Source organism: Raphanus sativus, chromosome 1 (assembly GCF_000801105.2).
Source record: "Raphanus sativus cultivar WK10039 chromosome 1, ASM80110v3, whole genome shotgun sequence".
NCBI lineage: Eukaryota > Viridiplantae > Streptophyta > Magnoliopsida > Brassicales > Brassicaceae > Raphanus > Raphanus sativus.
In genome coordinates, this window is record NC_079511.1 from 7,894,164 (window position 1) to 7,906,753 (window position 12,590).

A 12,590-nucleotide genomic window follows, 5' to 3' on the forward strand; every position below is an offset into this window, starting at 1 on the left:
TATGGCTTTGGCTATATGGACGGAGCTTGTTGATCAGCATCTGAAAGATAATGAGGATGGTGGTATGTTTGTAGGCATGTATGATTAGATACACAAATCAATTTGTATAGATTTTTTAACTTGTATAGATTTTTTAACTTGTATAGATTTTTTAACTTGTATAGATACACAAATCAATTTGTATATTTGAACTATTTGTATACACAAATCTATTTGTATATTTGAACTATTTGTTTACACAAATCTATTTGTATGTTTGTGGGCATGTATGATTTATTTGATTTTCTAACTTGTATAGATTTTCTAACTTACAAATAAGTCGTCTGGAAGGTTTTCCAGCTGGACGACTTACAAATAAGTCGTCTGGAAGGTTTTCCAGCTGGACGACTTACAAATCATCTGCAAATAACTTAAAAATCATCTGCAGCTGGTCTCAACAACCATTCTCCATACACTGCATGTAACTTAAAAATCATCTGCAAATATTCAAAATAAAACACATTAGTAAACATAGAGAAAATGAAGAAGTTCAACAAACATTATCGCAGACGACTTAGATTTAAGTCGTCCAGAAGACTTAAAGGTAAGTCGTCTAAAGAGGTCACTTTTGCAATTGAAAATTAAAAGGGACGACTTAATTCTAAGTCGTCCGGCTTTGTTTGTTAAAAAAAAAAATTCAGACGACTTATATATAAGTCGTCTACGAAAAACGGGCTAGTTTTGCATTTGACCGAATCGTGTCAGATCTTTGACTATTTCTGGACGACTTATAAATCAGTCGTCTCTGGAAAGTAAAAATTTCAATATTTTATTCAAACTAGACGACTTACACGTAAGTCGTCCCAGGTTAGTTTTGTAATTGAAAAATAAAACTTGAAATTTAACTTTCTCCAGACGACTTAACTAAAAGTCGTCCAGCTAGACGACTTAATTTAAGGTCGTCCGGGATAAGCAAGGTTTGGACGACTTAATTGGGAAAAATTCTGGACGACTTTGCTTTCCCCGGACGACTTTAAATTAAGTCTTCTGACGGGACGACTTTATATTATGTCGTCTGGTAAAAATTAAATTATGAAGTTTTATTTTTCAACTACAAAACTAACCTAAGACGACTTACACGTAAGTCGTCTAGTTTAATAAAATATTGAAATTTTAACTTTCCGAGAGACGACTGAATTATAAGTCGTCCAGAAATAGTCAAAGATCTGACACGATTCGGTCAAATGCAAAACTAGCCTGTTTCTCGTAGACGACTTATATAAGTCGTCTGGACTGTTTTTTTTCACCAAACAAAGCTGGACGACTTAGTTTAAGTCGTCCGTTTGACCAGAAGACTCATCAGTAAGTCTTCTACATACAGATGACTTACTTGTAAGTCTTCTACGCGAACAGATTTTGAAAAAAATTCAAATTCGTACCTTCAACTAGGTGAGATGACTTTGTTTGCACACAGGGTCTTCTCCAACCACCCAGAACCTCAAACGAAAGCAACCGTAAGTCAAAACGAAAGAAATATGGCTCCAAACAATTTTGAATCAAAAGCTTCAGTTTTTTGGATGAATATGGAGAGAAAGTGAAAGAAATGTTGTTTTTTAGTTCATAACAATTGAAACAGAGAGAGTGTAAAGAGATTTACGTGCATTAAAGGGCATTAAAAGCTCCAAACAGTTCGTACAAGGTTGTTCCCACTATTCATGGCAGTGGCAATATTGTAAATACTTGAAGAAAATGAGGTTGAGACAGTAAAGAAGCCATTTTCGAAAAAAAAAAAAAAAAAGGGTTAATGGCATTTTCGTAGATAAAATGCAGATGTGGGGTTAAAAACTCAAAAAAAAAATGAGTCAAAAGAAAAGGTTAGTTTTCTGTTTGATTAAGTCTCTGTATCTCTCTCTAAAGCAAGTTTTAATGAATAATACATACAGTTTGATCTATCTTTTTCTCTTTATTCACTAAATTATTTTGTTTTTTTTTTTTGATCACTCACTAAATTATCTATACTATTATTTATGAAGTGATTTTGCTTACTTGTCATGTTCTCCATGATTTTAGCTAATTTTGCTTATTTATCATATTTTTATTAAGTTTAAGCTAAATTATCATTGATGTATTATTTGTTTTGAGCTGAGTCACTAAATCATTAATTTAAATTAATAGCCTTGATGAATATTATATATAAATAAAAACGAATTTTATTTTATTAATATTAAATTTATATGTTATATTAGATTTTCTTATTTGTCATATTTTTATTAGGTTTTAGACTTTTAGATAGGTTATTAATTTATTATTAGTTTCTAACTATTCACTAATTTATTTTAATGATATAAAGTTTATATGTTATATGCTATATTAAATAATTGATTACAAAATAATATTTTAGAATTATCAAAAAAAAAAGTTCTTCTATATATATTCTTTTTGTGCCTATCTGAAAACAATATTTTTTTTATAAAAGTTAAAAAAAATTAAGATACAAAACAATTTATTATTAAATATTAGTCAACCAAAAAATATAAATATATTTTCTAAACTATCTCTAAGATATGAGTGTTTTAAAAAAACCTTAACACAATAATAAGTATATATTTTGATTAAAATTATTTGACATATATAAACATTTTGATGTTTGATTTAACTATTTAAAAACATAAATAATAATTTATTATGCTGGTTTTAGATTAATAAGATATAAACTAATAAGTATTTATAAGAAATTTATGCCCGCATGTGCGGGCAAAACACCTAGTTTTGTATTATCATGGTTTGTGATATATCATGTGATTGTGAGAGTACTTTTGTTTAGGCTTGTCTCACATTAAATGACGAAATAGGTGACGAGGAAAGCCGAAACCGGGTCGAAATTTAGCGGACTATATAACTCGAACCACTTGTCACACATGCATAGAAATATAGTCACAACATGGGATATAATCATGCAAACACGTATACACAGATTGAGAGAGGATCAGGTAAGATCGAGGAATGGATAGACACGAACAGGATCCACGTGCTCAGCTTTAGACACTCTTTATATTAACATCTGTCTCCAATTTACTTACACCACTTTTCTTCTTTTAAGCTCTCGTTCTCTTCTACTTCTACTCCTCTTCCCTTCCCTTGCATTTTTCTTTCTCAAAGTTATTGGTTTGAAATTTGAATCTTTTCGTTGAAGATAAAAGAGTTCTTAAATGGCAACATATGCTAGAAGAACATACGGATTCGGGAGAGTTGATGAGGCGTCTCACCCGGACTCGATTAGAGCCACTTTGGCCGAGTTTCTATCCACTTTCGTCTTTGTCTTTGCTGGAGAAGGCTCCATCCTCTCTCTAGGTACGTAGTTCCTAGCTAGATATCTACATATGAAAATCCAATAATTTTCAGCCAATTAATATTTGCCATCTTTGCTTTTTTTTAAAAAAAAAATAGCAATCACAACGTCTGATATTTATTTACATGAAACATTTATCAAGATTTTTGTTCTAGTAATAAACACTATAGAAAGAAGAAAATATAGATCTTATTCGGTGATTAATATATTGGTATGAGCCATGCATCATCTGTGACATGAACTATTATCCATGTGTTATTGGACAGACAAGTTGTATTGGGACACTGCCGCTCACACTGGGACAGACACGCCGGGAGGGTTACTTTTGGTGGCGTTGGCTCATGCATTGGCCCTGTTTGCCGCAGTTTCGGCGGCCATCAATGTCTCTGGTGGTCACGTGAACCCTGCGGTCACGTTTGCTGCTCTAGTTGGAGGCAGGCTCTCGGTAATCCGAGCTATCTACTATTGGGTTGCTCAGCTTCTTGGTGCTATCCTCGCTTGCCTCTTGTTGAGGCTTTCCACTAATGGCAAGGTATTATATCATTTATCATTGATTTTTTTAATTCTTTTTGAAAATATATGCTCCTGACTATCAATGTGGTCCTCTGTAATGCAGAGACCAATAGGTTTCCATGTAGCATCTGGAGTCAGTGAGCTTCATGGGCTATTGATGGAGATCATACTTACATTTGCATTGGTTTACGTCTTCTACTCAACTGTAATCGATCCGAAGAGAGGGAGTATTGGGATCATAGCGCCGCTAGCAGTCGGGCTCATAGTTGGGGCGAACATGTTGGTAGGAGGACCATTCGAAGGAGCGTCAATGAATCCGGCTAGAGCGTTTGCTCCATCACTAGTTGGATGGAGATGGGAGAATCATTGGATATATTGGGTTGGGCCCTTCATTGGAGGTGCAATCGCCGCACTTATCTACGAGTACATGATCATCCCCAACGTGAACGAAACTCCTCCTCGCCACAGTGTCCACCAACCATTGGCTCCCGAAGATTACTAAACTGGACTTTAGACCGTACCAAGCGTTCTCTCTTTCTATCAAGAATCTTTGTTTTGCTTGTGTTGTTGTTTGTCTCTTTGTTTTTTTTTTTACATGCAACTTCATATGTATAAATAATTGAGTCCATATCAAGACAGTATCTGTGTGTTCTTGTATTGTATTTGTGTGTTAACTATCCGATAATAAAGATTTCAAATATTTCACCAGAAAATGGAAACAATGATGGTTTTCTCTCTCAAAGTACTGTACATGTGTACATGTAACAATGCAATCTCCTCTGTTTCTATAAATCAGTTTCTGTATCTGAAACCTGCAAAGGCTTCTTTGTTTTCCTGTTAGGAAGGTCCTCTCATCTTTTCAACAATCTGTTTACTCTTTTCTTCCATGTGACGCCTCTTCTCCTCCAACTTCTCTCCCATTTTCTTCCCAAGACTCAACATCCTTGCTCTCCTTCCTAGTTTCTTTCCCCTAGAATCATCTTCTTCGCTTGAAACCACTGACCTAGATGGTGAATGAACAAAAGTATCTTCTCCAGTTCCGACCCTCGAGTTCGTCTCCTGCTTCTCGCTGCTGCTGGTTAGCAGCAATGGAGTTTTTAGTTCGTCAAGAGACTTGTCACTCTCTACTGTTACAGGTTTTGAGGAATTTGACAATGGCGTGGACAAAGCCTCTGCTTCTGTATGCTGTTTCAGGACGGTATTGGCAGCTTCATGCACTTGCTCAGACTGATCACAGGAGGAACCTTCATCAGAAATAATCGGCTTCTGGGTGGCGTTTGCCGTTTTCTGCATTTGCTCAGACTGAACACAGGAGGAAGAAGTAGGTGGCTTGTCAGGTTTACATCTCCCCTCTGTTGCCTGGTGATCGCTTTCTTGATTCGGCCACATGAATGGAGCGGCCTTGCGTTGAACCCAATCATCTTTTTCAGCAATCATCCAAGGAATCGTTAGGCTTTCACAGTTTGGAAGAACCACTGCTTCTCTTATTGCCGTCTGCAGAATTTATAATGTTATCTCACATTCTGATACCAAACAAAAGAGAACCCAAAGGAGAAGGTGTACTACCTTAAACCGGTTGATCAAGAACATAGCGACATGGCTGTTGGTGATTTTGTGTTCCCCAACAGAAGAAGCGAGATCGAATTGTATATCGGGCATGCTCGTGAATCCAAACCATAACTGATCAGAAGGAGGCGGCTTCATGTGTACACGCAGTGTCCCTCTAAGTGAAGAAACCCGTATTGACAAAGAGATAGGCACCTGTAATTGAGAAACAGAGTAAATGTAAGATCTCATACTGAGGAAAGTTATAACAAATCCAACAAAACAAAAGTGTCTTGCAGACATTTAAAAAAAAAATAAAAAAAATAATAATAATAAGGAGAACCAACCTGGGAAACTTGCTCAGCAATATTTTTAAGAATAGACTTCCACCTAGATACACCATTTGGAGATGCTTTGGTTCCTTTTGAGCCATTGGAATCATCTGCAACCAACAGAAAGAGGGTAAGAACGTTGCACTAATCCATATTCAGTAAACATAGAACTTGTTTTTTTTTTTTTTTTACCATTTTTAACTTCTCCTGCATCAACAGGGATGACTAATTGCTTGTCAAAATCTTCAACACCGTTTGACGAGACTTCTTCTTCCCCAGCAGAACTTGTTGGGTGCAGCATTGTGTCGTTTATACCTTTTTGAAGATCCACTTCACGGATGTTAACCCGTGTTTCAACGTCAATCACCGCTTCACCAGAGTATTCAATATCTAGCTCGAACGCCCACACGCCATTCATCTCCATTGGAAGAACCCGAGTACCATGTATATGAGGTGGGAGGTTTCCAAGGTCAACGTCGGAGCAGATTAGCTCGCCTATGTAGCTTGGTGTCCTCATGTTGGATAACATCCTCTGTTCAAAAAACCACAAAGATGTAAGGAAACCAATTCATCTCAAAATTATGAGTTCATGAAAGCTTTCAGAATCAATGCAAAGTGCAGACCTGGATTCGTGCTTGCATTGAGTCCTTCACTCCTGTTTTCCGTTTGAGATCGAAGAAAAGCCTGGAAATCAGCAAGTTCCACGCCAATGTTCCTTCATCCACGTCAAACTTCTCTTCAGAGTCTCCATCTGAAACCCCAGAGAAATGACTTGTATGGCTCACAGAACGTGAAAAGAGAGGCACATCAGCTTCATCAGTGATACCATGTTGAACGGTCCTCACTGAGCTACTTCCATGTTGAACGGTTCTCCTGTCGTCACGATTTGATCGCTTTCTTGAAAATCTCCTCAAGAACAAACGAACCTTCGAGGAAGAGCCATCCGTTCTGTTCCCTTTATCAACCGTCTCAAAACTAAACCCAAGAGACGGTTTCATAAAAGAAGGATATGCAGCGTTGAGAGACGTCACGTAACTACGGAAGTCTTGTTGCAACTTGGTGGAGTACCAAATGAACCTCTCCGGATTCTCGCAAGAAGCGAGACGAAGAGCTTTACACCACGATTCTTTTTCCCAAGAAGTCTCTAGATAGATGTAAAACACCTTGTTTCCTTTGTATATGTCTGAAGAAATCTTGCTTTCAACTTTTATAGGATACCTTTTGGCCCTACAAAAGAACAATCGAGCTTCAATATATTTCTACCAAAGCTTCACAATCCAAATTGCTAAATTGTATATAGATAAGAGTTGGTGGTACCATTTTCTTGTAGGGAGATCAGAGCCTGAAACAGTCTCAACGGAGCAACATTTTAAAGAAACAGTAGTGAGAGTGCCATCAGACTCGGATAAGATGAGTTTGTGATCTTTGATCCGAGCGAATTTGCGAATTGGATGAACCTCCAAGAAATTCCTCTTCCTCTTGTGCTCCTTCGGTAACTTCTCCTTCAACGAGTTCTTAAGACCTTCATCCAACTCCAGTATCCAGATCGTTCCCTAAAAATATTAAAAACTTTCATTACACAACATAACTGATGATGTCTGAGCAAAAACAAGACCGAACAGAAACTGTCTGGTTCTAATGATCCAAAAACTCAACTGTTTTGACTTCAATTCAATAAACTAAAGCAACATGCAAACATTACTAGTTTAAACCTAGAATTCAAAAGGATTAACAGAGGAATTGAGATTGATCACCTGTTTGTTAAGACAGAGATCGTTGGACTCGCGAGAATTGCTGATCACCTTGGTAGTAGTAGTTGACGGATCAGAACCGGGTTTTGACTCTCTCTTCCGATTCAATCGGTTCAGAAGATACATCAAACCCGCAGCTTCGGCAGCCAAGATGGCGATGATTCCCAGGAAGAATCCAGAGAGGAACACGAAACCTACGAACGAGAACATATCCTCCTCCGGGAAGCTGGAAGAAGGCCTTCAATGAGATGAAGGTTTCTTGTGAGGGAATCAAGAGGAGAAGATTCGTAGTTGTTCATGTCATGACAGTATACAAGGACAATGCCAAAAGTGAGGAAGAGGAGGAGAAGAAGAAGCTGTGGGATTAGTCATCTCATCTCTCTCTGGAAACGTAATTCTCAACTTCCAACCTTTGACGGATCAGAAACATATTAAACTCTTCTTTTTTTATTGGGCAAACATTAAACTCCTCTAGGTTAATTAATAATAACTAGTTGATACAACAATATTTAAAAATCACGACCAATTTTTTTCAGACTTTTTTTTTGTGTCAGCAAGTATTTTTAGAGTTAAAATTTCACAAGAAGTAGATAAATCAATTTCAATAAATATTATTTTCACAAATGAGAAACATATTTAAACTCTTTTAGGTTAATTAATAATAACTAGTTGATACAATAATATTTAAAAAAAATCAAGACCAAGTATTTTTAGAATTAAAGTTTCATAAGAAGTAGATAAATCAATTTCAAACTTAAGGTGTAAAAAAAAAAACTGTTTCACTGGTCAAAAAATATAAATAAAATATGTTTTATCAAGTAAAAACACTATGGGTGTTTCTGGTCGGTCTCACTGTTCTATATGGGTTTTGGGTTTAATGGATGTATACGGTTACGGATTGGTGAGCTGGAGGCAGTAATCTTCAACACTCTTCTTCGAACGACAGCATCGTCGGCTGCGAGATCCTTTTCGTGCTGCCAGTTAGGTGTCTTTTGGGTTAGTCAGCGAATTTGGATGGTAATTTTTTAGGCAGTTTATGATGTTCGAGTTCTCTAGAAGCTGTAGGAGCTGTGTGTTTTAAAGTTTGAGGGTGCCTTTCTTTTCGGTAGCTCGTGGTAACCGGTAACTCTTCTTGTTATCGAGCTTTCTGATCCTGCACGCTTAAAGTATCGTCCAAAATCTGTTTCTTCCTTGCTTCATTTAGTTTTTTCGTTGCTTAGATCCTTTGTGTTTAGTTTATTTTCAGCTTTCCGTTACTAATTTGTTGCGTAATGTTTGTAAAAAATTGGAAATTTGGTATAATAATTTAACATTTTACAAAAAAGAAAAGAAACAGCTATTATTGTAGAAATATATTATGTACTAAGATGCTTTAGATAGCTTTCACTACAGATTCTTTCTTTTGTTTGGCGTCACTACAGATTATTGTGCACTATCATGAATTGTTAAGTTTTATTAGTTGTCGTAAGCATGTTTCATTCATTAGAGTCGGAACAGAAGTGGCACAACAATTCATAAGGTTCATTTCTATAGATACTCTCACAGAACAAACAAACAAAAGACCTTTGTTTATCTCATCGCTTATAAAAACTCAAAAACATAACTTATGTTCTTTACTTTCCATGGCTGCAACACATGGACAAGAAACCTCTACATTATGTACCTAAGAAAACAACTAAAAACAGAGCCAAAAAACAGAGTTTTTACAAGCTCTTGTTCATAGAGAAAAAGCTGTAGTCATGGTGATCATGAACATTAAGCTGCTTCAGCCATGACTCCGCTGCACTTCCAAGATAAACTAACCGCTCTTGATCACCAGATTCGTGTTTCCCCCACAAACCTCCTTGCATTTTGTATGTAACTAAACCAAAAGGAGCCAAAGGGAGTCTCTTGGTCGCCACTTGTTCATCATCACTGCACAATGTTTCCTCTTCCATTGTTTTGTTATTCTCATCGTCTCCCTCTACCAAATTACCTAATAAATTAAACATCAAAATCCAGATGGTTCAACAGTTTGTATTAAAGCTACAATCTAAGTATATTACCACACCTGCAAGTTTATTCGGCAAGAAAGTAAGTATTATTTACCTTGGAAGGCAGAAGATAGTGTATGATAACTCAAGAAACACGTCGATAAGTCTTTATCTGTCTTTTGAGATGGAATATGGTATATCGGATACCTAAACCAGAACCAAAAGTTGAAGACTTTGTCATGATCATGGTCTAAAAAACACTTGCAGACAGATCAACATAAGAGATATTTTTTTCTAGACTCACCAAGCAATGGCCATCCAACTCGCTGGAGACAAGTCAACACTCCTTAAAGTCAAAAGTCTTGGATACTTCTCAGCCAATTCATTGACCTAAAGCAAACCAACATAAGAGATATTTTTTTTTTGAGTTGTGAGTTTTTTAGGCACGATAAAGAACATAGGAGCACTAGAAATGAGAACCTTGATGGTAAGAGGAACTCGCAAGTGCGGTTTAGTTGACTCAAAGTACTGAAACTCGATGTAACCGAGCTTATCTCGCATGCCATCGGTGGTTTCATAAGCCGAATCATCTGAAACAGAATCCCATACTTTGCTAGAACCACTGCTCGTTGACCTTGACAACTTCTCAATGTCGCTATCGTCACTCCAGCATTCACTCTCAAAATCAACCACCTCACTCTGGTTCCTGCAACAAAATCATAGATTCACTCCTCAAATTTCGTAACACAGAACAATCTTGTATCCCATTATAAATGATCAAACCTGGAAACGGCTGGAGATTTGCTAGTATAGAGTTGAATGGCCGATAGGTATGGAACATAGTATTGCATAATAGTTTCACCGTTGTTCAACTCAACCTTGGATCCAAGTCCATACGCACTTAGCTCATCAAAACAGTCCCAAAGATCACTAAGCTTGAAATATTCAGTCTCATCTTTGCTTTGTGGTATCCATAGACTGTTCAAGTCATTCTCGCACCACTGCGAATTAATAAGAAGGGATCAAACTAGAGACTAAGCTTACAAACAGTTCAATCCATCGAAGTTATAGTGATAATGCTAACTAATGCCGGTGTACTACAACAATGGTATTAATGAAACCACATGCTATTTATCAGCATTTAATAGCAATAATTGCTAAATGAGACAGTCATCTAATGATATAAAGATGAAGAAGAAAGAGGATATACCTACCTGTAGAATATTCAAACCAATTTTAGTAGTAGTAGATATTTTATTAATTAATTTATTTTTGTATATACTAGAGTATCATTCACAATAACACAATATTGATGTTGCTGTTGCGAGTTTCCACGTGGTGATAGAAATGCCATGGAAATCCTAAAATTATCTGTCCTTTTTTATTTGGACAGAACTGTCCTTATCTTTAAAATTTTAAATAACCAATTAAGTATAAGAGATTTGGTATTAGAAATCATCTACTTAAAAGATTAGTTGAAAACCTAAGAATATGCTCCACATTGATTCTCTAACATTCTCGAAAGTAAATAATTTAGAAGAAAAAAAAAACTGTACCTGAAATAGAGATGAGGAAGGAGGCTTCGGTGTGATTCCTCTAAGAAACCTCTCTAGATTTGATCGGACTTTCGTCGATGATGACCACCACCACATTCTTGTCCTGAACTTTTTTTTTAAAGCTAAGATAAGAGGATGAAGAAGAAAAGAAAACGGACTATCTACGGAAACAGCTTAGATGGGTTTGTGTTTTGGGTTGTTTTTTGGTTTGGTAATAAGGAAAATAATATCTTAAAATTTTAAAGATGAAGGAGAAATCTTAGATGAACTGTTTGGAGATTCCTTGGGAAGGAAAAGAGAGAATAAAGATGTTGCAGCAGAGTGAGGATTTTGGAGTATGGTTTGCTTCTATTTAATGGAAAATGAAACATGACCAAACACTCTCCTTTCTCTCTCTCTCTCTGTCTCTTTCTCTCGTTCCCAATCTATTTTTACTGTTTGTTAGGTAATTAATTTAGTCATTGACTAAAAGCTCCTTTTCTTTCTTTTGACAACTAAATTCTCCTTTTTGCTTTATCTTCTCTCTCCATCCCCCTCTTAAGATCTTATCGTTAATCTTTTTTTACCTTTGTTAGGTAAAATTCCGTTAAATATCTCTAATATTACAATGTTTGTGTTTTAACCCGTAAAGCTATTTTCCGCATGTTAGGAAATTAATTTGAAAGCAAAATGGCTATATATATATGTATATATATCGATATGATTTAAATATAAGGATTTTTCTTTAGAATTTTGTCTTTAAATGTGTTAGCTAGCAAGTTTCCATTCAGTTAATGTCAGAGAACAGTATTTTTACTGAACTAGAAGGTCGAAGGCACAATACTTTTATGTATGTGAAATATATTTATAAGATTTACAAATGAACTTAATCTACAAATACTTCACATGCTATTAAATATGTTTAACGTATGAATTTACGTAAAATAATTTAGTATTCCTGAATATCCAGTCTGCATGAACTAAAAATCTTCTAAGAGTTTTACAAGAAAAGATCTTCTAAAAGAATTTAATTTTGTAGAAAAGGCAAAATTTCCGTGAAAGCATTACAAAAATTTACATGATGCCAAAAATGATGAACAAGCTCAGTTATCAGGCTTCCATAAAGAATAGTTAATACACTAATCTCTGACCATTGAGCTAAAACGGACAATAAACCTTTTAGTTACATAATTTAGTCTAGTGAGGAGTTTTGTGAATTGTGAGCTTACAGTCCTCGTCACTACTGATTCTTAAAGAAATGGTGGATGAAAACAAAACAAGAACTGTACATCTGTAAGTGCAGTCTAATGTCGTGGAAGTGAAGGCAGTGATGGGGTCTATCTGGCTGCCACGTATCGGGAAAGCTGCGTCGATCTATCGCGTTTTGCTTCTCTCTTTCTGTTTTGTTTTCTACCTTATCTTGTCTCTTCTATTGTTTAGCGACATCATTTACTTGCAGGTGATAATTACCGTGTTCACACAAATTAGTTGTGGTGCATTATTGCAAGATCCGACATGGGATCTATCCCGAATAATAAAGAAAATAAAAAGAAATGAAACAAATAAAGTTTACACGTGGAGAGGTGGCTTTGTTAGATTGAGTCAAGTGTTCG

General features: G+C 36.0%; 3 protein-coding genes across 3 annotated transcripts; 1 reads left to right on the forward strand and 2 right to left on the reverse strand.

The window, feature by feature from the left end:
• Positions 1 to 3,054: 3,054 nt before the first annotated feature.
• LOC108844311 (probable aquaporin TIP3-2) lies at positions 3,055 to 4,541 on the forward strand. Its single transcript, XM_018617547.2, has 3 exons — positions 3,055 to 3,330; positions 3,595 to 3,860; positions 3,945 to 4,541. The coding sequence occupies exons 1-3, from the start codon at positions 3,189 to 3,191 to the stop codon at positions 4,341 to 4,343; spliced, it is 807 nt and encodes a 268-aa protein (XP_018473049.1). The 5' UTR covers positions 3,055 to 3,188; the 3' UTR covers positions 4,344 to 4,541.
• Positions 4,524 to 7,894, reverse strand: LOC108806880 (uncharacterized). Its single transcript, XM_018579125.2, has 7 exons — positions 7,473 to 7,894; positions 7,036 to 7,271; positions 6,342 to 6,945; positions 5,911 to 6,250; positions 5,734 to 5,828; positions 5,408 to 5,602; positions 4,524 to 5,335 (listed from the first exon to the last, which is right to left on the reverse strand). The coding sequence occupies exons 1-7, from the start codon at positions 7,677 to 7,679 to the stop codon at positions 4,679 to 4,681; spliced, it is 2,334 nt and encodes a 777-aa protein (XP_018434627.2). The 5' UTR covers positions 7,680 to 7,894; the 3' UTR covers positions 4,524 to 4,678.
• Positions 7,895 to 9,013: 1,119 nt separating this feature from the next.
• On the reverse strand, positions 9,014 to 11,396 carry LOC108839768 (uncharacterized). The gene is made up of 6 exons (XM_018612546.2): positions 10,999 to 11,396; positions 10,226 to 10,443; positions 9,923 to 10,148; positions 9,747 to 9,832; positions 9,558 to 9,649; positions 9,014 to 9,444 (listed from the first exon to the last, which is right to left on the reverse strand). Exons 1-6 carry the CDS (start codon positions 11,092 to 11,094, stop codon positions 9,173 to 9,175), a joined length of 990 nt encoding a protein of 329 aa, XP_018468048.1. The 5' UTR covers positions 11,095 to 11,396; the 3' UTR covers positions 9,014 to 9,172.
• Positions 11,397 to 12,590: the final 1,194 nt, after the last annotated feature.